This window comes from Pristiophorus japonicus, chromosome 14 (genome assembly GCF_044704955.1).
Source record: "Pristiophorus japonicus isolate sPriJap1 chromosome 14, sPriJap1.hap1, whole genome shotgun sequence".
Taxonomy (NCBI): Eukaryota; Metazoa; Chordata; class Chondrichthyes; family Pristiophoridae; genus Pristiophorus; species Pristiophorus japonicus.
The window spans coordinates 129074787-129100006 of NC_091990.1; the positions used below are offsets into that span (position 1 = coordinate 129074787).

At 45.5% G+C, this 25220-nt stretch overlaps 1 protein-coding gene across 4 annotated transcripts in view; it reads left to right on the forward strand.

Moving 5' to 3' along the window:
• The window catches only part of swap70b (switching B cell complex subunit SWAP70b), a 110836-nt gene that overhangs the window by 36866 nt on the left and 48750 nt on the right, over positions 1–25220 (forward strand). For all 4 annotated transcript variants that reach the window (XM_070899610.1, XM_070899612.1, XM_070899613.1 and 1 more), the window contains exon 5: positions 20772–20918. In XM_070899610.1, coding sequence (XP_070755711.1) covers positions 20772–20918 — 147 coding nt within the window. The remainder of the gene's footprint in view (positions 1–20771; positions 20919–25220) is intronic.

Consider the following 25220-nt stretch of genomic DNA (forward strand, 5'->3'; position numbering starts at 1 on the left):
GCAAAGAAAGGCTGCACCCATCTCTCCATTTTATTCTAAGACCGCCCTCTGCGCTTGGTCTTGGCGACTCCACACCTGTCTACAGGCGGTGGCGTAGCGTTTCTCAGGTTGGTACTAAGCTTATTCTTTCGGGCATCTCTGGTAATGTGCACTTGATGGGGGAGAGGGGTGGGGGTGGGGGGGTTGCAGGCTTGGGCCTCTTCAGAGGCTGGTCTGGGGATTGGAGTGGGAGTGGCAGTTGATTCCGTCAATGGCCGTGGTGTCTGGGCGTGTTCCCTTATTGCAGCAGCTAACTCCGACATTCCCTCCCTCGTGTTCCTGGACAGTGTTCCCATTTCTCGTGAGAGTTCTGTTACTTCTCCCGACAGTCCCAATACCTAATCACCTACCCCACCGATGGTGTCCAGGAGTGATCGGGTAAGGTCAGTGCTCTCCCCACTCATTGCCATCATCTGAACCACATCAGTTGCATCCTGCACCTTAGGAGAGTGCTGTCAAGCTCTCCTTCCCCTCCTCACCCTGGGTGTAGCTCACTGCATCCCACTGGGACCCGCAGCCTCGGACTGTGTGAAACCTTGGAATGTCCCAACACTCGTACCACACAGGAAAGGGGCTGGCACCTCAATGGGCGGCACCAGCACCTCCTCCAGAGTGAGTACAACAGTGGGGGCTTCATCCTCCCCCTCACGCTCTTGATCTGGAAGGTGGGATTGGTAGATGTTCTCCTCTTCAGGGTCATCTGCGTCTGAATCATCTTCTGCATTGGCTTCTGCATCATCAGGGTTGGCCTCAAGTTCTGCAAAATATAACAGAACAGACAAATAGCTAGCAACAGAGGAAGGGGCAGGGTGGCATGAGTAGGTTCACACAGCGCAGCCAACAGGCTCATTTGAAGGACCACAATGAATATAGCACATTGCATCAACCGAAGCATAGCTGACAGAGACATCCCCATGAACTGAAGCATGGCTAGCCCACGCAGTACTTAACTTTGCTATAGCTATAATGTGGAATTTGCAGGACTTACCCTCTCCCTTGAGTGTGGGCCCAGCTTGTGTAGTGGTGGTTGCTTTTCTCCAGGCAGGACCATCAAAGCAGCGACCCTGTCTACCAAGGGTGTCAGTGGCTGCAGATTTGCCGGGCCTCCTCCTGTTCAAGTTCTCTCTCTCTCGTCGTGTGCCACCTTTGCAAAAATGAAAATATAACTTTTTAGAGAGGGTGTCTTTCTGCTGGGTGGGACATACAGATGGTCACATTTACAATTGCAATTCCAGTGAATAAATGAAAATATTACTTACACCAACTACTTGATCAAGGTCCTGCCAGTTCTTTTTGCACAGGCCTCCAGACCTCAGGTGGTCACCATTGCACAGTAATCTTCTGCAAGTTGGTTCCAGCGTTTCTTCATTTCTTTTGGTGAAACTTTTGTGTGACCTCTGCTGGTGTCCAGCTCGTGCCATCTGGCCTCAATTACAGTAACTAGTGCCTCCACTTCCTCATGTGAGAAATTCTTGGTCCTTGAGCCACGTTGCATATTGCAGCTCCGATTTTTCCACTGAGAATTAAAGTTCTCACACACAACTGGCTCTTTAAAAATGGCCGAATGCAGACTGGGAGTTATACTGGACGTACGCGCCCATTCTTGGTAGTCTGTCATATCCAACAAAGACGTTGATGTGCTAATCATCAATGGCATGTGTCTTCAAGTGGCTGTATAGGCCAATTCTGGATGCACATAGTCTCTTGCACGTTGGGCAAGGGAAGTTCGATGTACCTGATGCTGACAGTACTGCCACCTGATGTCGTCTATCTCTAGTGTCCCGCAGGTGCTGACATTGGCTTTCTTCGAAGCTCTGGTAGGCAGTCCTCGTGAGGGTTCGCAACTGGATTTTATTAGCTGCTGTATTCTCTAGGTCCTTTGGTTGGATGCCACAGTACTGGAGGTTAGCCTTGATGAAATCTTTGTAGCGCTTGCGGGGGCGTCCCTGGTGTCTTTGACCTTCACAGAGCTCGCCGTGAAGAAGCTGATGACGGATCCTTGACTCATCCATGCGGTTGACATGTCCAGCCCACCGGAACTGGGCTCGCATGATCATCACCTCGATGCTTGTTGATTGTGCTCGCTCCAGAACCTCAAAGTTTGACACCCGGTCTTGCCAGCGTATGTGGAGTATAGATCTGAGACTGCGCATGTGGAAAGCTTCCAACTTTTTGATGTGATGTCTGTAGGGTGTCCATGTCTCACATCCATAAAGGAGAGATGAGAGAACGACTGCTCTATACACCAACAGTTTAGTTGACAGTCGGATGTGATGGTGACTCAACACCTTCGTGCGCAAGCGACCAAGTGCCTGGCTGCCTGCGCGCCCATTGCAGTCACGTAAAAACGCCATTTTTTTCCCCGCGCATGCTCAGAAGTGGGGGGAGGGGGGCATCCTTTTTCCGCCGCTGAAATTAGGCTCCACCGCGCCGAAGCTAAAGGACAGGCTGCGCGGCACCAATTTCAAAAATTAGAATGGGGAAACTTTCAAATTTTTTTTTGGAGTAATTAGGGCAAAAAAAAGGCACGTAACATTTGAAATACCCAAAAAAATGGCATTGGGGAAAATTGAGCCCCCTGTCTTTCACACATGCCCTCATGCACGCCAATCTTTCTAAAGGCTGACTGAAACATTTTAGTGAGACCTATCGTTAAGTTGTTTTGTGTTACTATAATATAGTATTATATTAGACAGTCCCTCGTATCGAAGATGACCTTCCACACCAAAAAGGGATGAGTTCACAGGTGTTTCAATGAGGGACCTGACATTCTAGGTCCCGAACTACATACTGAAGGGTGGAAGATGCCTGTGCGTGGGTTCTTTTAACATGTGGTGGCCATTGCACACCAGCCACCACTCGGGCTTGACAGAGCCAAGACGGCTGGAGACCAAGTCCAAGATGCCTTACTAACATTCTCAAAGGATATTTGCTTAAAATTAAGATCAGCTCAGCTAGAAATCTTTGAATCAACATTGGTAGAAACTTGCAATGTTTGATCGCTGAATTTCAGTGTTCTGTTAGACATACAATAGTGTGGCATACAAAATAAGTGAATGTATAGAGTAACAGCTGTAATCAAATCTCGTCTTGATTAAACTAACTACAGAACCCTGCTTGAGAATAAGGAAAGTAATAATTAAACGTTTTCCTCTTCAGACATAGTTGACTGACTGACTGCCCATGTATCTTGCCCTTTCTTCTCTGTCTCCTGCTAGGGCAATGAAGGGGAAAATGGGAAAACTTCTCTTCCCACGAGCGGGCCCTTTGATATAAAGGGTCGACGCTCATCCCAACCCGCATAGCAGCCCTCGATGTATTGGACGGAGACGGATGGCAAGGTATAACTATCTTTAATTACAGACGTCCAAGAATACTTCTCATCACAGCCGCCTGTGAGTGGAAATGTTCCCTGAATAGCAAAATTGTACATCATTTATACATTTCATAGATCTCTTCGCCCCCCCCCCAGGGTACGACCTCCCTCGATCTCTAATTGGGTTACCTTATTAGTAATATTTTTGGGTTGACAGACCAAGATCTCAAGGCAACTTTTAGACCTTAACTGGGATGACCTCATTAGGTTAGAATTTGCTGATCGTAAGTAGCGCCTAAAAGTCTGTTTAGAGTCTTTTCACAGAGTCCTATCTTGTCGGACTGGACGTACCTTAATAATAGAAACATAGAAAATAGGTGCAGGAGCAGGCCATTCAGCCCTTCTAGCCTGCACCGCCATTCAATGAGTTCATGGCTGAACATGAAACTTCAGTACCCCCTTCCTGCTTTCTCGCCATAACCCTTGATCCCCCGAGTAGTAAGGACTTCATCTAACTCCCTTTTGAATATATTTAGTGAATTGGCCTCAACTACTTTCTGTGGTAGAGAATTCCACAGGTTCACCACTCTCTGGGTGAAGAAGTTTCTCCTCATCTCGGTCCTAAATGGCTTACCCCTTATCCTCAGACTGTGACCCCTGGTTCTGGACTTCCCCAACATTGGGAACATTCTTTCTGCATCTAACCTGTCTAAACCCGTCAGAATTTTAAACGTTTCTATGAGGTCCCCTCTCATTCTTCTGAACTCCAGTGAATACAAGCCCAGTTGATCCAATCTTTCTTGATAGGTCAGTCCCGCCATCCCGGGAATCAGTCTGGTGAACCTTCGCTGCACTCCCTCAATAGCAAGAATGTCCTTCCTCAAGTTAGGAGACCAAAACTGCACACAATACTCCAGGTGTGGCCTCACCAAGGCCCTGTACAACTGTAGCAACACCTCCCTGCCCCTGTATTCAAATCCCCTCGCTATGAAGGCCAACATGCCATTTGCTTTCTTAACCGCCTGCTGTACCTGCATGCTAACCTTCAATGACTGATGTACCATGACACCCAGGTCTCGTTGCACCTTCCCTTTTCCTAATCTGTCACCATTCAGATAATAGTCTGTCTCTCTGTTTTTACCACCAAAGTGGATAATCTCACATTTATCCACATTATACTTCATCTGCCATGCATTTGCCCACTCACCTAACCTATCCAAGTCACTCTGCAGCCTAATAGCATCCTCCTCGCAGCTCACACTGCCACCCAACTTAGTATCATCCGCAAATTTGGAGATACTGCATTTAATCCCCTCGTCTAAATCATTAATGTACAGTGTAAACAGCTGGGGCCCCAGCACAGAACCTTGCGGCACTCCACTAGTCACTGCCTGCCATTCTGAAAAGTACCCGTTTACTCCTACTCTTTGCTTCCTGTCTGACAACCAGTTCTCAATCCACGTCAGCACACTACCCCCAATCCCATGTGCTTTAACTTTGCACATTAATCTCTTGTGTGGGACCTTGTCGAAAGCCTTCTGAAAGTCCAAATATATCACATCAACTGGTTCTCCTTTGTCCACTTTACTGGAAACATCCTCAAAAAATTCCAGAAGATTTGTCAAGCATGATTTCCCTTTCACAAATCCATGCTGACTTGGACCTATCATGTCACCATTTTCCAGATGCACTGCTATGACATCCTTAATAATTGATTCCATCATTTTACCCACTACTGAGGTCAGGCTGACCGGTCTATAATTCCCTGTTTTCTCTCTCCCTCCTTTTTTAAAAAGTGGGGTTACATTGGCTACCCTCCACTCCATAGGAACTGATCCAGAGTCAATGGAATGTTGGAAAATGACTGTCAATGCATCCGCTATTTCCAAGGCCACCTCCTTAAGTACTCTAGGATGCAGTCCATCAGACCCTGGGGATTTATCAGCCTTCAATCCCATCAATTTCCCCAACACAATTTCCCGACTAATAAAGATTTCCCTCAGTTCCCCCTCCTTACTAGACCCTCTGACCCCTTTTATATCCGGAAGGTTGTTTGTATCCTCCTTAGTGAATACCGAACCAAAGTACTTGTTCAATTGGTCTGCCATTTCTTTGTTCCCCGTTATGACTTCCCCTGATTCTGACTGCAGGGGACCTACGTTTGTCTTCACCAACCTTTTTCTCTTTACATACCTATAGAAACTTTTGCAATCCGCCTTAATGTTCCCTGCAAGCTTCTTCTCGTACTCCATTTTCCCTGCCCTAATCAAACCCTTTGTCCTCCTCTGCTGAGTTCTAAATTTCTCCCAGTCCCCAGGTTCGCTGCTATTTCTGGCCAATTTGTATGCCACTTCCTTGGCTTTAATACTATCCCTGATTTCCCTAGATAGCCACGGTTGAGCCACCTTCCCTTTTTTATTTTTACGCCAGACAGGAATGTACAATTGTTGTAATTCATCCATGCGGTCTCTAAATGTCTGCCATTGCCCATCCACAGTCAACCCCCTAAGTATCATTCGCCAATCTATCCTAGCCAATTCACGCCTCATACCTTCAAAGTTACCCTTCTTTAAGTTCTGGACCATGGACTCTGAAATTACTGTTTCATTCTCCATCCTAATGCAGAATTGCACCATATTATGGTCACTCTTCCCCAAGGGGCCTCGCACAATGAGATTGCTAATTAATCCTCTCTCATTACACAACACCCAGTCTAAGATGGCCTCCCCCCTAGTTGGTTCCTCAACATATTGGTCTAGAAAACCATCCCTTATGCACTCCAGGAAATCCTCCTCCACCGTATTGCTTCCAGTTTGGCTAGCCCAATCTATGTGCATATTAAAGTCACCCATTATAACTGCTACACCTTTATTGCATGCACCCCTAATTTCCTGTTTGATGCCCTCCCCAACATCCCTATTACTGTTTGGAGGTCTGTACACAACTCTTACTAACGTTTTTTGCCCTTTGGTGTTCTGCAGCTCTACCCATATAGATTCCACATCATCCAAGCTAATGTCTTTCCTAACTATTGCATTAATCTCCTCTTTAACCAGCAATGCTACCCCACCTCCTTTTCCTTTTATTCTATCCTTCCTGAATGTTGAATACCCCTGAATGTTGAGTTCCCAGCCCTGATCATCCTGGAGCCACGTCTCCGTAATCCCAATCACATCATATTTGTTAACATCTATTTGCACAATTAATTCATCCACCTTATTGCGGATACTCCTTGCATTAAGACACAAAGCCTTCAGGCTTGTTTTATTAACACCCTTTGTCCTTTTAGAATTTAGATGTTATCTAATGTTTTGATACATCAATTGTACATCAATGTTGAATCAGAGGTCTCTGGGTCCTTGGTGCTGGAATATATCAGAATGTGAGGTCAGCCACAGACCTTCTGGCCCTTTTGCTGAGCCAATGTAGAAGCTGGTTAAACCTTATTTCACTCATACCCCTAATGCCAATTTTCTTTTACAGGTAAGGATGGTCGCTCTGACTTTTTCTATGTTCAGTGATTTGCCAGGAGAGCGATGAGTAGGATTGGCTACCTCTCATTTCCCTTCAGGGTTTGGGTTTAAAGGCAATGTCCTGCTACTCTCAAAACGTTTAGGGGCTGTCTGCAATAAAATAATTGACATTGTCTCCGTATGAAATCGACTATGATCTGGGACATTCCATAAACTTGTCACCTGGCTTTAATACACATCTTCAATGCCTGCAGCCTGTGGCTTTTTTAAAGAAAGCAACTGCAAATTCATTTTATTTCAAAACACACTATTTAAATCTAACTAATTCCTATAATTCTGTATGTGGAAAAACAGATAAATTCTGAAATGTGACATGTTCAAATCAGGAATTTTATTCAAAATTTCTCTGCAAATTTGACTTATGGTTGATAGTTTGTCCATTGTTGATTAAACCCAGCAACTACAGGCCAGTCAGTTTAACCTCGGTAGTTGGGAAGCTTTTAGAAACGATAATCCGAGACAAAATTAACATTTGGACAAATGTGGATTAATTGAGGAAAGCCAGCACAGATTTATTAAAGGCAAATTGTGTTGTTTAACTTGATTGAGTTTTTTGATGAGGGCAATGTGGTTGATCTGGTGTGAATGGATTTCCAAAAGGTATTTAATAAAGCGCCACATAATAGGCTTGCCAGCAAAGTTGAAGACCATGGAATAAAAGGGACAGTGGCAGCATGGATATGAAATTGGCTAAGTGACAGGAAATCGAGAATAGTGGTGAACGGTTGTTTTTCGGTCTGGAGGAAGGTATACAGTGGTGTCCACCAGGGGTATATATCTGCTTTTCTTGATATGTATTAATGACTTGGACTTGGACTTGGACTTGGGTGTACAGGGCATAATTTCAAAATTTGCATATGATATAAAATTTGGAAGTATAGTGAACAGTGAGGAGGATAATGATAGACTTCAAGAGGTCATAGACAGGCTGATTGAATGGGCAGACACATGGCAGATAAAATTTAATGCAGAAAAGTGCAAAGTGATACATTTTGGTAGGAAGAACGAAGAGAGGCAATATAAACTAAAGGATACAATTCTAAAGGGGATGCATTAACGGCGAGACCTGGGAGAATATGTGCACAAATCATTGAAGGTGGCAGGGCAGATTGAGAAAGCAGTTAACAAAAGCATATAGGATCCTGAGCTTTATCAATAGAGGCATAGAGTACAAAAGGAAGGAAGTTATGATGAACCTTTATAAAACATTGGTTCGGCCTCAACTGGAGTATTGTGTCCAATTCTGGGCACCGCACTTTAGGAAGGATGTGAAGCCGTTAGAAAGGGTGCAAAAAAGATTTACAAGAATGGTTCCAAGGATGAGGGACATCAGAGACGTGGTTAGACTAGAGAAACAGGTGGTGTTCTCCTTTGAGCAGAGAAGGTTGAGAGGAAATTTGATCGAGTTGCTCAAAGTCAAGAGGGGTGTAGGCAGAGAGAGATGTTCCCGTTGGCAGAAGGATTAAGAACCAGAGAACATTGATTTACCAGGCAGAAGAACCAAAAACGACACGAGGAAAAACCTTTTTATGCAGCGAGTGCTGGGATCTGGAATGCACAGCCTGAAAAGGTGGTGGAGGCAAATTCAGTCGTGGCTTTCAAAAGGGAATTGGTTAAGTACTCGAACGAAAAACATTTGCAAGGCTACGGGGAAAGGTCGGGGGTATGGGACTAGCTCAAGTGCTCTTGCAGGGAGCCACCACAGGCTTGATGGGCTGAATGGCCTCCTTCTGTGGTGTAACCATTCTATGATTCTTAACGATGACAGCCAATGATTCATCTCCAATAATAAAATGACTAATCTTACAATCCTGTCAGAACTTGCTACTGTTCACTTATGTCTGATCCAGGATTAATATAACATTTTAAAAATGTAGAATTATTTTTAAAATAGAAAGATCTATTCTGAGTCATCCCTGCTTGAGTCTTTGTCTACTTGTCAGCATTCTCATGTGTACTTGAGTGTGGTTGCAGGAGGTCAGCTAATATTAAGCATGTTTTCACAGTTACCTCAGTTATTAATGTTTTGTACAACAAGATTCAAATGATCTTAACTGCTTCTAACAATGGCTTCCCTGGGAGGTTTTGTCTGCAGCAATTTTCCATTGGTGCAGACTGCGGGAGAGGGTGGTGCTTACCAGCAGCAAGTCTTGGCACTCTCCATGAATGGCCAGGCTCACTGTCCATCATAAAAATAAATCTGAGTTATCAGTTGGGGGCTGTAGTCTGGTGAGTCTCATTAGTTGAGACTGATCTATCTGGGGACCCCACCACCTTGAACTCCAGGCTGAGTTTTGTCACATAAGCACAGGCCTCCAATGAGAAATGTCTATACAGGTATATCAAACAATAAAATGCTCTAGTATAATTGCATTTAATGATTGTCTTATAAATGTTGCAATAATTGTTATGTTACAAACCTCATTTCCAGAAGTAACTGTAGCTGATTAGTTAGTGAAGGAAAGTAAGATTTGGAGCGTTACGAGGTAAAGGAGTGGGTAGTGAGGGGCCAGGAAGGGTTAGTGAGCAGTTGCGGGAGATAGAGAGTATTGGGATAATGAATAATTGGGTGGGTAATGTAGTGGGCAAGAAAGAAAGTCTTACATTTATATAGCGCCTTTCATGACCACTGGACGTCTAAAAGCGCTTTACTTTTTGAAGTGTAGTCACTGTTGTAATGTGGGAAACGCTGCAGCCAATTTGTGCACAGCAAACTCTCATAAACAGCAATGTGATAATGCCCAGATAATCTGTTTTTTGTTACATTGATTGAGGGATGTAGTTTGGCCAGGACACCGGGGATAACTCCCCAGCTCCTCTTCAAAATAGTGCCATGGGATCTTTTACGTCCAACTGAGAGAGTAGATGGGGGCCTCTGTTTAACGTCTCATCTGAAAGATGTCACCTCCGACAGTGCAACACTCCCTCAGCACTGCACTGGAGCGTCAGCCTAGATTGAAGTGCTCAAGCCCCTGGAGTGGGACTTGAACCCACAACCTTCTGACTCCGAGGCGAGCCATAGCTAGTATTGGTACAACGGACAGGTGGGTGAGTGAACAGTGTGGAGAGTAGGCAATGGATATTGGGTAGATGTTAGCACTAAATTGAATTGTTGGGAGCTTCTAAAGTTCAATTCATTTGTTTCATAGAAACATAGAAAATAGTTGCAGGAGTAGGCCATTCAGCCATTCGGGCCTGCACCACCATTCAATAAGACCATGGCTGATCATTCACCTCAGTACCCCTTTTCTGCTTTCTCTCCATACCCCTTGATCCCTTTAGCCGTAAGGGCCATGTCTAACTCCCTCTTGAATATATCCAATGAACTGGCATCAACAACTCTCTGCGATAGGGAATTCCACAGGTTAACAACTCTCTGAGTGAAGAAGTTTCTCCTCATCTCAGTCCGAAATGGCTTACCCCTTTTCCTTGGACTGTGTCCCTTGGTTCTGGACTTCTCCAACATCGGGAACATTCTTCCTGCATCTAACCTGTCCAGTCCCGTCAGAATTTTGTGTGTTTCTATGAGATCCCCTCTCATCCTTCTAAACTCCAGTGAATACAAGCCCAGTCGATTCAGTCACTCCTCATATGTCAGTCCAGCTATCCCGAGAATCAGTCTGGTGAACTTTCGCTGCACTCCCTCAATAGCAAGAACGTCCTTCCTCAAATTAGGAGACCAAAACTGAACACACTATTCCAGATGAGGTTTCGGGGATGGGGGTAGATGTAAAAAAACCTATAACTTTCTATCTTGAGCTGTTTATTTGAGCTAAAAATAGGCTGAACACTGCGCAGGAACACAGTGCCATGGAAATAGGATACAAGTATTTGCATCTTTTAAGGTTAGAGGGTGTAATTGCTTTGCATTCTTTGAATGCTGGGTTGACTTACAGGTCAAGGAACAGAGCATAGCTCAGGGCTTGTTTGACTAGTTAATTATTAGGCCGGAGACATTGTGAACATCTCTTGGGAAGAGGGAGCTGAAACACACAGCATTTTAGGGTTTGTTTTGCTAAGTGCAAGAAGTAAAAGTGTAAGTTCACCTGTTTGTAAGAATCTTAGTTAAAACAAACTTTAAACTTTCCTTGAAGCTGTGCAATAGTTTTTTTTGCTCGTTGCAACTTTGTTTTCTATGCTCAGCTGCAGCTGTTGAAAAAGTGGGAGTCAGGACCAAGACTCAATCATGTGGGAAAAATGCGGTAGAATAAATGTGCCTATTAATTAAGAATGACAAAGAAGCACAGCAGTTACAGGAAATGTTTTAGTTAGGGTGTGTAAATATAAAAATAATATAATTATGGCTACTAATTTATGCTGATTGAATAAATAAAACTTTTTTTATTGCACATTTCTCTATTATTGACATGTTGCAGTTCAAATTATGTGAATACGCACATTTTAGGAAGCTTTAACTGGTGGTGGTGTAGTTGTGCTCAATGTTATGTCTTGCCTTGTGTAAAGGTGGGATACATTGCAAAGTGTTGCAGGTAAGTAGAAGGCATGTAGTAGCACTGTCAGAAGGGATAACATATCTTTGAAGTGCTGAGATGATCCTGGAGTTAGGAAGAACTGGGATTGAGTGGTGGAGTTTGGGGTCTGAGAGAGGGGAGTGCTGTGGTGCGGCAGTGATGGGGAAGTGGTTTAGGGCGGGGTGACGAGGTTTATGATTTTTGAGGAGGGCATTTGCTGTGTGTGGGGAAATGGGAGCAGTGAGGGATGAATCTGGGAGCACTGGAAGATGTGTATGAGAACTGGACGGGGTTGCTGGTGTTCGGACTGTTGGTACAGGATCCAGGGATTGGGGATGCACTGGGTAGAGGGATTCTGGAGTCTGGAATGATCAGGGAGAATAGTTTTGGGTCCAGGAACAGGAATTTTTGATGTGGTACTATTGGGGCACCTGGCAGATGATGGATTACAGGGTCGAACAGTATTTTTGAGGGCTGCAGCATGCAGGGGAATGAAGGTTTTTTAAGGCTTTGTCAATTCCCCCCCCCCCCCCACAAACTTTTCCAATGGTGATTTCCCAGCCCTGAGTTGGAATCTCTGTTTTAGCTCTTTAGAAAATGTAGAGCACATGCACTCTCTTTGCCTGCTGTATGTTGACAATTACAGTATAAGTGCAGCTTAGACAACAAACGCAAGGCTTGCTTAATACAGGGACATTTGCTCACAGCTACTGCTTCCATCCTTATGTGTTCAAGGCTGTGACCTGGGAACCAGCTTTACGTTCTTCAAAGTGCTTGCATTGGGGCAGTGTTGGGATCAGGGACCACTGGGACTATGTACTGGAGATTTGTGACCAGGGGATCTGGCTATGGGAAGCACTCGAGTCCAGCAGGACTGGGGAGGGAGTTGGGGAATATTGGGGGCCATGGTATTGGAGGATTGCTGGGATTTGGCAGTATTGGAGCAGGTTCTCTGCCATGTGGAGGAGGGGAGCCTAGGAGAATGGGACCATCAGGTGCCAACACCTACCTCATATTCTAGCTGTCAACCCCTGTCCCAAGGAGTCGATAATGTTATGTCTGTAACGTACTTGTGAATGACTCCCCGAGGCAATGTGTTGTACTCAAACTGTAGTGACCTTGATCCTTTATTCGTAACTCCAGAGTGAGCCAGCCGCATGGTGGCTACCCTTTTATACAGCCCCTGCCACCAGGGCAGGAAACCCCGGTCTCCACCAGTTTTACCCTCTAGTGGTGCCAGCATAGTATATACACAGTGTAAACCTTATTGACAGCACATCAGGTAAACAAGTCTCCATCTTATGCAACAATACAGTGACTATACAGAGAGTATATCTATAGTCTGCATATATAACAGATAGACCTTTATATACCTTCTGACAGTACCCCCACAGCCATCATCAAATCAAGTTATACTGATTGAACTAACTGAATCCATTAATGAATGTTGCACTGTAATTTTACTTGTTGTCTAAGTAAAACAGCTTAATGTTTCGTTATGACCTTAGGCAACGATTTTCCTTGAAAAGAAAATTGGAGAGGTGCACTTGAGATACGTGCAAATGACGCAATATCCAGTTCTCATTGATAGAGACTGTTACACCCCTGGGCTATAAGCAGATATTTGATAGTCTGAGCCAATTCTGATCTGCTTACAGGAGCCGCTGATGTCACAGAACCTGAGAAAGTATCTACAGCTGACCCTGAATTTGTAACAGCACTTCTGGGGTGACGTTTCCTGATCCTAAATACACTCTCATGTATAAGACTCTCATATTGTGCTCTGGATGCTTTTGATTACCATTTCTTAAATAGCAGGGTAATCTTGTGCAAAGTGCGTCGTGTCACTGCCAAATCCAATCTTGCCATCGCAAAATGTTCATGTGCATTTTTCAGCACTGACCAGATGTGCGGATCCATAATAAATTCCCCCTCCACATGCCATCTCCTTTTGAAGCCCAGGGCAGTGAAGCCATTTGTGTGATCAGCTATCTCTGCACAGGCTAGGGGTGAAATCTGGTACCTTCCTGGTTTATGTGGCTCGATGTGTGTATATTTACCTACTGATCCATCGGGGGAAGCAATTGCAGGGGGTTTTTTTTGAGCTTGAAAAGGCCAAATTTATTTTCACTTTTGTGCATTCTCAGTGTCTGCATCATCTCAATGATTGCACCAAGCCACAGGGCTGCACCCAGCCTCTCCCATGACTCCCTCCAACTGCTTCCACTCTAAAAGTGAGTTCTCAGGTGACTGTATAGTCCAATGCGGGAATTACAGTCTCTGTCATAGGTGGGACAGACAGTGGTAGAAGGAAAGGGTGGGTGGGGAGCCTGGTTTGCCACACGCTCCTTCTGCTATCTGCGCTTGGTTTCTGCATGCTCTCGGTGATGAGACTTGAGGTACTCAGCTTCCTCCAGGATGCTCTTCCTCCACTTAGGGCGGTCTTGGGCCAGGGATCCCAGGTGCCAGTGGGGATGTTGTACTTTATCAAGGAGGCTTTGAGGGTGTCCTTGAAAAGTTTCTGCTGCCCACCTGGGGCTTGCTTGCTGTGTAGGAGTTCCGAGTAGAGCACTTGCTTTGGGAGTCTCGTGTCGAGCATGCGGATGATGTGGCCCACCCAACGGAACTGATCGAGCTTGGTCAGTGCTTCGATGCTGGGGATGTTGGCCTGATCGAGAACACTGACGGTGCATTTATCTTCCCAGCGGAGGCAGCGCTGGTGATACATATCCAGCGCTTGGAGATGTCTGCTGTATACAGTCCACGTCTCTGAGCCAATTAGGAGGGCGGGTATCATTACTGTCCCGTAGACCATAAACTTGGTGCCAAATTTGAGGTCCTGGTATTCAAGCACACTCTTCCTCAGTCAACCGAAGGCTGCGCTGGCACACTGGAGGCGGTGTTGGATGTCGTCATCGATGTCTGCCCTTGCTGATAGTAGGCTCCTGAGGTATGGAAAATGGTCCACATTGTCCAAGGCCGCGCCGTGGAATTTGATGACTGGGGGGTGTGTGGCGGGGTCAGGTTGGTGGAGGACCTTTGTCTTACGGATGTTTAGTGTAAGGTCCATGTTTTCGTACGCCTCAGTGAAGGTGTTGATGATGGCTTGGAGTTCGGCCTCTGAGTGTGCGCAGACGCAAGCGTCGTCCATGTACCGTAGTTCGATGACAGAGTCTTGGATCTAGCCTGGAGGCGGTGAAGGTTGAACAGGTTCCCATTGGTTCTTTAGTTTAGTTCCACTCGAGTGGTGAGCTTGTTGAGAGTGAGATGGAGCATTGCAGAGAGGAAGATCAAGAAGAGCGTTGGTGCGATGACACAGCCCTGCTTGACCCCGGTCCGGATGTGGATTTGTTGATCAGGATCACGACTTGCATGTCGTCGTGGAGCAGGCAGTGACAAACATTTGGGGGCAGCCAAAACAGAGGAGGACGCTCCATAGTCTCTCGTGGTTGACAGCATCAAAAGCCTTTCTGAGGTCAAAGGCGGCCATGTTCAAGGGTTGGTGCTGTTCCCTGCATTTCTCTTGTGGTTGTCACGCGGTGAAGATCATGTCCGTTGTACCCCTTAGTGGACGGAATCTGCATTGTGACTCTGGGAGGAGCTCTTCAGCCATGGAGAAAACGATTGAGTAGGATTCTTGTGATGATTTTCCCAGTGGCCGACAGCAGGAAGATTCCTCTAAGTGCCGCAGTCAGACTTGATCCCTTTTTTGAAGATGGTTACGATTACGGCATCTCAGATCTCCCAGCATGCCCTCCTCCTTCCAGATGAGAGAGATGAGGTCATGCATTTGTGCCAATAGTGCTTCTCCACCATACTTTAGTGCCTCAGTGGGGATTCCATCAGCTTCTGATGCCTTGTTCTTGAGCTGACTTTTCTACCTCGTGCAGGGCTGGGGTTTTTCTGAGATGGTATGCGTAGCATGCTGCGGGATGGAGTCGAAGACACTTGTGTCAAAGGCAGAGTCTTGGTTAAGGAAACCTTCGAAGTGCTCCTTCCCTCTGCCTCGGTGTCCTTAATGAGTGCCTCTCCGTTCTTGGCCAGCAGTGGGGTGGGGCCTTGGGTGCTTGGGCCGTATGTGGTTTTAACTGCGCTAAAGAACCCTCGCACGTCGTGGTTGTTGGCCAGCTGCTGGATCTCCTGCGCTTTCTCCACCCACCATCTGTTCATTAGGTCGCGGGTTTTTTGTTGGACCTCAGCTTTCAGCCATCTGTAGAGCTGCTCCTGAATTGGGTTGCTGCTTTAAGTTCAGAAATGCCTTGCGCTTGCGGCTTATTAGTTCCTGGATCATCTGGCCGTCCTTGTCAAACCAGTCTCTGTGTTTCCCGGTTGAATGACCGCAGGCGCTGGCTATGGAGGCCTAGAGGGCAGACCAGGCATTGTGGGCACTCTGCGTCTCGGGGTCATCGAGGGTTGGCAGTGAGGCGCTGGCTGTATAGGGCTTTCTTAACTGGGTCTTTGAGTGCCTCAGCTTTGATTTTCCTGTGGCATTGTTTCTGTTGCCGTCGCTGCTTTGGGGCTATATTGATATTAATGACAGAGTGGATTAGGCGGTGATCCATCCAGCAGTCGTCTGCTCCTGTCATGGTGTGGGTGATGCGCACGTCTTTGCAGTCCCTCGCTCGGGCGATGATGCAGTCGAGCAGGTGCCAGTGTTTGGAGCGAGGATGTTGCCATGATGCTTTGTACTTGTCCCTCTGATGGAACAAGGTGTTGGTGATGACAAGGTTATGTTCTAGGCATTTTGTCAGGAGCAGGGTACCGCTGGAGTTGGTTTTCCCTACCCCCTCTCTGCCGATCACACCTCCCCAGAGGTCTGAGTCCTTACCGACTCTGGCGTTGAAGTCGCCGAGGAGGATCGGCTTGACGTCCGTAGGGACTCAGGACAGGGATTGTTCGAGGCTGGAGTAGAATTGCTCTTTGGTCTCATCTGTTGCGTCGAGTGTTGGGGTGTACTCGCTGATGAATGTGGCGCACTGGTTCCGGGATAAGGTGAACCGGAGAGTCATGAGACGTTCGCTTATTCTGCAGGGGGAATCTCTGAGGTGGCCGACCAGCTCACTCTTGATGGCAAAACCAATTCCCTGGCGGTGGCATTCTTCCTCTGGTTTACCTTTCCAGAAGAAGGTGTAACCACTACCTTGTTCTTTGAGCTGGCCTTCCCCTGCCCGCTGGGTCTCACTTAGGGCGGCGATGTCCACATCGAAGCGTCTGAGTTCTCGGGCAAAGCTAGCGTTCCGGTCTGTCGGTGTTGGGGTTGTCCATGAGGGTCTTGATGTTCCAGGTCCCGAACTTCATTTTGAAATTCTTTTAATGTCGGGTGGCCGTTGCACACCGGCTACCACACTGGCTTAGCAGAGCAAGATCTTGGTCCAGTGACCAGGGGGTCCAAGACCACTGGAGACCAGGCACTACTGTATGAGCCTAGTTGCTTTAGGTGGGATGCGAGCCGTAAGCTCGGCGCTGAGCAGCGCCTTCAGGAGAGGTGGTGGGAGATCCAAGGTGTGACGAGGGGAGGGGATGAGAGATGCTGGGGTCCTGCTCCATTTCAGTTTCTCAAAGGGTCGTGCGAGAAGTCAGAGTGGCCACTGCCATTGCCCGCGCCACGTGCCCGGCAGCTGCTTTTGCCTCCACAGATTGGGCCGCCGGCTGAGAGGTGTCCGGGGTCACCGCCGAGGCCGGTTAGGAGCTGTCCGAAGGACGCCGCCGGATCCGGAGAGGTTGGACAGAGTTCAGACCTGGCAGGATTTGTTCCAAGTCCTCGGAATCCGGAGAGGGAGTGAGTTCCAGATGCAGTAGAGAGGTCAAGGAGGTTCTTGGTGCTGCAGAGAGGTCCGATAAGAGGGTCCAGGTTGGTATCCGTGCAGCATGGGTTTATGCTTTGCGGGGTGGGAAATGTACCCGTGGTTAGGGCCGGGGGACTAAACTTAGACTTAAACAGCGTTGGGGGAAGAGATTGAGGGAGAGAAGATGTAGAATGGCATTGGATGGCCATGGGGAAAGATGTTAAGCGGAGCTGCCGTCCCGGGCACCATCTTAAGATACAAAGCCGCACTCAACCTCATCCTGCTGTGCCTCTCTTCACATCCCCATCACTTTGCCTTCCCTACCCTATTCCTGCACATCCTTACTCACACCCATCCCTTTCTATCAATATTATCACATCCCCATCACACTAGCCACCCCTCACACCCACCCTCATCCTAGTGCAATTATACCAAATAACAACACCGAAGGATAGGCACTTGGATGTTTTATGCAATGTTCATCTAAACTTTCTGTGAATGTGGTGTCAAACATTTTCAACAGTTTGCGTTCTTGGACAGTTTGTGTGCACCTTTGGAAGTGGCTTAGTGAGTTGCAGTGAATGGTAACGGTACTCCCTGCAATGGTGATGCATGTGAATGGAATGGCTTGGGCATTGTAGGGATGCTTTATGGTGCTGGTGTGGGGTGGTGCCAACTTGGTGCAACATGTGGCAGCCAGAGTGTACAGCATCAAGTGAAGTTAATCTAGCCATGAATAGGCCATCCCTGGTCTCCTAGGCAGTAATGTGCTTGGGTGCTGATGCCCTCTGTCCTATGCAGCATCAGATGAATGCAGAGAAGGTTGGTATTGTTGGTGCTTCTGGTGTGCCTGTTGATGCTGGTGATGGGGCTGATCATGGTGGGAGTCTGAGGACCAAAGTGAGAGTATAAAGGGCACCATGCCTATGGAATAGATGGCAGGTGAGAGAGGTAATGGGTCAGACTGGATGGAGACTTGTGTAAAGACTTGCAGCATGCTGAATTTGTTGTGGAAATGCAGTGAAGAGGAGCTTGTGTCTGAAGGAAGATAATCTCTAAGGTGGGAGCTTTTTTACATTTCAAGCTGTCAACTCAACAGCTGATTTAATGGCCAATGACCTCCTGCCTCAGCTTCACAGCGTGGACTCTGTGGGCGAGCTGTCAAATGCAAAAGGTAAGCTGAATATCATTCTTGAGTGGCTCTAAACAAGCCACTAATTACCTGAATTGCTCAGCGCTGATAGACCCGACATCGGGAAAGGCGTGTGGGAGCGAGTTGACAGCGGGTCGAAAATATCAAATGTCCCACCCGACCTACCACTAATCCTGCCCGCTGACTCCTTGGAAAATTCCGGCCATTATCTCTGTTTCTCTCTCCACAGATGCTGCCATTTTCTGTTTATATTCTAGTGAAGAAAAGTGCTGGAATCACATGTGATAAAATGGAATTTAACTTGTTCACTCACCCCAGCTTTAGTCATAGGAATATATTGAGGGCTGTGCTTGAGTTGACAGATGTTTTAAGAGACGTTAGCCTTTTTGAAGCTGTTCATCAGCTTTTGAGAGTTTTCTGGGTTGTCACATGTGTTGTCACCGAGGCTGTAGTCAACAGGTTGTAGGCACTTATTGGGCAGCTACTGTGACAGCAGAAAAACAAATGATGTGTATGTACATTAGGTTCACTACAGTTGGTCCAATTCAGGTCATAATTCTGGTTGGTACTTGCCTCCAGTGTATAAAAAATAAGATTAAAAAAATAAGAGTAGGCCATTCGGCCCCTCGAGCCTGTTCCGCCATTCAATAAGATCATGGCTAATCTTCTACCTCAACTCCACCTAACTGCACTATCCCCAAATCCCTTGATTCCCTTAATATCCAAAAATCTATCGATCTCTGTCTTAAATATATTCAAAGACTGAGCCTCCACAGCCCTGTGGGGTGGAGAATTCCAGACATTCACCACACTCTGAGTGAAGAAGTTTCTCCTCATCTCAGGCTGACCTAAATGGCCGACCCCTTATTCTGAGACTGTGACCCCTGGTTCTGGACTCCCCAGCCAGTGGAAACATCCTCCCTGCATCTACCCTGTCAAGCCCTGTAAGAATTTTGTATGTATGGTTTGTATGTTTATTCTCAGGGGGAGAACAGTGGATGAAGTGGAGAAATTAATGGAGGTGGAAGAAGATTACTTAAAAATATGTGGAGGAGAGAGTATATCTGAAAAGTCTCAAGTTTTCACGCTCTAGCTGTTGCCTTGTACAAACAGTACTGGTAATGATTTTGACAATTAAAGTACCTTGTAAGGTACAGGTGGAAAAATACAATATATTTTTTAAATTTTTAGCTTTCAAAATGATTGATGAATTGAAACTTTGATTGGACCTGGTAGTGATGACTTCTCTTCCTTACTGGTCCTTCCAACTGTACTTAAATTTAGGAGGTAGAATTCTAGAATTCGCATGGAACTGCTTGTACAACTTTGGATGTTCAAGCCATGTGGTTATTAGTTATAAGAACTGGAGTAGGCTATTCAGGCCCTCGAGCCTGTTCCGCCATTCAATGAGACCATGGCTGATCTGCATCCATATTCCTTGATACCCTTGGCTAGCAAAAACCTATCGATCTCTGATTTAAAATTATTAATTGAGCTAGTATCTATTGCTTTTTGTGGGAGAGTTACACATTTCTCCCATCCTTTGTGTGAAGAAATGTTTTCTAACTTCTTTCCTGAACGGCCTGGCTCTGATTTTAAGGTTACGTCCCCTTGTCTTAGACTTCCCCACCAGCAGAAAAAGTTTCTCTCTCTCTACCCTATCAATTCCTTTCAAAATCCTAAAAACCTCAATCAAATCACCGCTTAACCCTTTACATTCCAGGGAATACGAACCTATTTTATATAAGCTAACCCTTGGAGCCCTGGTAACATTCTGGTGAATCTGCTCTGCACTCCTTCCAAGGCCAATATATTCTTTCTGCAGTGCAGTGCCCAGAACTGTGCAGAGTACTTCAGATGTGGTCTAACCAAGATTCTGTATAGCTGTAGCAAAACGTTCTCCTTGTTATAATCTAACTCTCCCGTTATAAAGGCTGACATTCCATTAGCCCTTTTTGATTATTTTTTGAACGTGATTACTACATTTTAGTGATCTGTGAACAAAGGCCCCTAAATCTCTTTGGATCTCCGCTGTTGCTAACTTTTCTCCAATTAAAAATACTCTGATCTATCCTTTTTGGTCCAAAATGGATGACCTCACACTTGCCTTGTGTTGAAATCCAAATCCGCCACAGTTTTACCCACTCACTCAACCTATCAATGTATCTTTGTAATTTAATGCTCCAGTCTACCCTTGCTGTACCGTCAATCTTTGTGTTCTCGGCAAACTTGGATATCTGGCTCCCTATTGTGTTATGTAAGTCATTAATAAATATAGTGAATAGTTGAGTCCCGAGCACAGATCCTTGTGGGACACCACTCATTACTTCCTTCCAACACTCTCTTGCCTTCTACCGCCTAACCAATCTCCTAACCAGGTCAATAATTTGCCTTCAATTCCATGAGTTTTAATTTTAGCTAACAGTCTCTTGTGTTGTTCAAATTAATGCCGCATCTTTCTTTTTCAAATAGGGTTATATGTGGAAAAAAGGACATAAGAGGAAGAACTGGAATGAGCGTTGGTTTTTACTGAAGCCTGATTTAATTTCATATTATGTTGGTGAAGATCTGAAAGAGAAGAAAGGAGATATTTCATTGAGCTCCAAGTGCTATGCGGAGGTAAATGGACCTAAATGTTACAAACTGCATAAATGGCAAAAAAGGCCTTCAGACAAAAATAGAGCTAAGGTTGCATTTTTTTTTAAGTGCTAACCCTATAAAACCCAAAGTTTTTAGATCTATTCTATTGCCAGTACTTTCAATGCCTGGTATATTTAGCAAACTCAGATTCAAAACAGGGAGTAGAACAGATTAAATGTTTAAAGCGCATGATGCCCTAACCGTTATAATTAGTGGCATTTGTGGATAAGGCAAGAACACTAGGGAAAACAAATGCAATAATATTTGCAACCATCACATGGAATGCCTCCAACCAGAACTGGCAACGCTTAACTGGAGTCACATGTCGGCCAGACCGGGTAAGGTCGGCAGGCTTCCTTCCCTAAAGGACGTTAGCAGACCAGCTGGGTTTTTGCTACAACCGAACGGTTTCATGGTCATTATTACTGATCGTTTCTTTTCACTAGCTATTTTTAATTTCCTGATTTAAAAAAAAAACTGAATCCAAATTCTGAAACTGCCATGGTGGGATTTGAACTCTCATTCAAATCTGGATTATTAGTCCACAGCTCTGAATTCCAGGTCCAGTAACAGAAGCACTACACTACCATACCCACTGTATCCTAGCAGACTGTTTTCCATCTTTTCCCAGGCTTCCTTCAATTCCTTTTCTCTTTCATTTGGGATTGCCCACTGCAAGTAAGCTTGGTGTAAAGAAATGGCGAGTTCTATTCTTAACAATTTGCTCAATGCCTAATCGTAAAGTATTTTCTGACTATCCCAGTGTAGTGACTGTCGCTATGGGTGTCTCCAGTGTCCAACTCTTCATCCCTATTGTTATGTATTTAACTCTGTGTAACCTGCATGACACCTGACCACCAGAGGGCCCACCTGTTGGAGTCCCAAGGGATCCCAGCATCTCTTGGGAGCACGGTATGTAAGCAGACCACCCACGAGATACCTGCACTCTGGAGTCTTATTAAAGGAGCTAAGGTCACACTTGCTCATTGCACACAGTACTCAGTTTCATCCTTTATTATGAGTGTACCACCTATGTTGGCTCCAAATCCTGTCAAAGTTTTAGAAAGAAGTAGGGAATAGATGATTCAAACCTCGTGGGTACCCTGCAAATAAGTAGTAGGTGCATAAGTGCCATAGATTGTTCGCCTGAATGTAGTGGCAAATTATTCAGACAGGAGCACCTACTGGATCATTCACCAGCAAATAGGGACATATTTGAGTGTGAGGGACAAAGGTATTTTGCCCATACAATGAGTTGTGAAATAATTTTTTTTTTAAAATTTGTTCGCCGGCAAGGCCAGCATTTATTGGCCACCCCCATTTGCCCTTGACAAGCCGGTGGTGTGCTGCCATTTCAATTCAGAGTCAACCACATTGTTTTGGGTCTGAAGTCACACAAAGGCCAGACAGGGTAAGAATGTCAGATTTCCTTTCCTAAAGGACCTTGGTGAACCAGATGGACTTTTAAGACAATCTGGTAGTTTCATGGGCCCAAGTTTCAACTGGATTTGCTCCTATTTTTTTTGGAGCAAGTAGTTTTTTTTTGGAGTATCCTAGAAATTGCAATTCTCCACATTTAGTTTGCTCCAGTTTCAGTGAGTTAGTTTAGTTTAGTTTAGTTTAGTTTCAGTTCAGTTTTTTTCAAAAAGGGCATGTCCAGCCACTTAAGCCTGTTTTGCAAGTTTAGATTGCGAAAGGTTACTCCAAGCTAACTCAGAATGGAGTAAGTGTCCACTTTTGTAAGCCATAAAAAACCTTGTGTAGAGTTAAGAATTCAGCGCAGCTAGCCAGAGATGGGGGTGGGAGGGGGAGGAAAGAGAGCAAGCACTAAACACCTTCACTTTAAAATTAAAAAAAAAAAAAATCAATAAATAAGAAATTAAAAGTTCTTACCTCATCTACCCATTCAGGAGCATCGGGAGTCCTCCAGCAGCAAGCAGCGGCAGGCCACTCGGCCAGGGATAGGGTCGTGAGCGCAGCCAGGAGGGGGAGAGGGGACAACGTTAAACAGACGAGCCTGCCCAGGTCCCATCCTACTCACGTCTTGCCCCCAATCTCTTTGCTTTCCTGCTACCCCCGCCCCTCCGAACATCTGAGAGACAATCCCAAGGAACACCCAATGGCCTCCAGTCAGTGAGAACTATCGACATCTTCCTTCTTGATGGTCACTTTTGCCAGCTCCTTCTTCCTTTCTTGTTTGCCGTCTCCAGGTCCAAGCTCAGGATCTCCTTCTCCTCCGCATAGTCGGTCACCCGCTCCAGGGCTAGGGGCGGCATGCTTCGGGCCCCTCCCACACAGCCTGCAGCACACACGCACAGAATCTGGGGGTCTGGAGCTACTGCGCATGCGCGCAGACTCCATTGCACGCACGCGCAGCTGCCGGCAGTCTTTCAGGCGCAGGGCTGTAGCTGCGCCCCCCGCTGTTGCTGCTATGCTGCATGAGGCCTCAAGAAAGTCGAGAATAGCAAGGTAGGAAACAGGCGCGCTTTTTATTCCAGGAAATCGCGGATCTCTATGGTGCGCCTTTCTAATCCTCAACTGAAACATGGGCCCATGGTCACCATTGCTGATGTATCTTTTTTAATCTAGATTTTATTTAATTAACTGGATTTAAATTCCCCAGCTGCTGTGGTGTGAGTTGAACTCCTGTTTCCGGATCATTAGTCCAGGCCCCTGGATTACGAGTCCAGTAACATAACCACTATGCTACCGTACCCAGTAGTATAAAACACTTAGCTACACTAAGGCTCTATGTCTAGATTATTCCAAATGATATAGCATGATATATTTGAAATCATTCTCCAAGTTAAATTGTTTTCTTTTTTTTTCTTCATTCTAGATGAATTAACCTTGCACTTGTGTTATCTTTCTGTACTGTAAGATGCTTTCTTTTATATCTCTGTTCTCAGTCTTGAGCTGTTACATAATATTGTGGAAAAAGTATTTGCGCTTCTTTAGTGCCTATCATGACCTCAGGACTTCCCAAGTGGCTTCACAGCCAACAAAGTACTTTTGAAGTTGTAATGTAGATAAACGCAGCAGCCAATTTGGGCACAGCAAGCTCCCACAAGCAGCAGAGAGATAAATAACTAGATAACCTGTTTGGTGAGGTTGGCTGAGGGATAAATATTGGCCAGGACACTGGGAGAACTCCTCGCATCAAATAGTGGAATGGAATTTTTTACGCCCATCTGAAAGAGCAGGTAGGGCTTCGGTTTAATATCTCATCCAAAGGACTGCCCCTCACAGTGCAGCACTCCCTCACTGAAGTGTCAACCTAGCTTATGTGCTCTAGTCTCTGGAATGGGGCTCAATCCCACAACCTCTTGAATCAGACATGACTTAACATTCTAACAGTTAACGCCTGAGAAGGCCTGCTTCTTTAGCTCTTTGTAACTTCTGAAACCTTTTGGTTTGGTACAAAAAGCACAACCTCTATACCAATGGGACACCTAGACCTGATAGCAGCAGTCTTCTTGGCGACCTTCCAGTGCTATTCTCTTATCTACTCAGACAGTATGACCTTTTCATTCTGATAACTTTGACAAAGGGATACTGATAGATTAAGTGAAATGGGAAAATGGTGGCAAATGGATTTCAATGTAAGCAATTCTGAAGGCACTTTGAACCTGATAAGATTAGAACAGGGTACTTTCTAAATGGTGAAAAGCTAAAAACAGTGAATGTCCACAGAGACTTGGGGGTCCAAGTACATCGATCATTAAAATGTCACGAACAGGTACAGAAAATAATTAAAAAGACTAATAGAATGCTGGCCTTTATATCTAGATTACTAGGATACAAGAGGGTAAAAGTTATGCTCCAGCTGTACAAAACCCTGGTTAGACCACACCTGAAGTACTGTGAGCAGTTCTGGGCACCAAACCTTAGGAAGGATATATTGTTCTTGGAAGGAAGTGCAGCGTAGATTTACCAGAATGATACCCGGACAGCAAGGAGAGATTACACAAAGTAGGGTAGTCTTCCCTAGAATTTAGAAGTTTTCAGGATATTAAGGAGAACAGATAGGGTAGATAGAGATAAACTATTTCGACTGGTTGTGAATTTTAGGTCTCGGGGGCATAGTCTTAAAAATTAGAGCCAGACCTTTCAGGAGTGAAATTAGGAAACACTTCTACACACAAAGGGTGATAGAAGTTTGGAACTCCCTTCCTCAAACAGCAATTGATGCTCGATCAGTTGTTAATTTAAATGGGAGATTAATAGCTTTTTGTATTTAGGGACATGGGCCAAAGGCGGGTATATAGAGTTAGATCACAG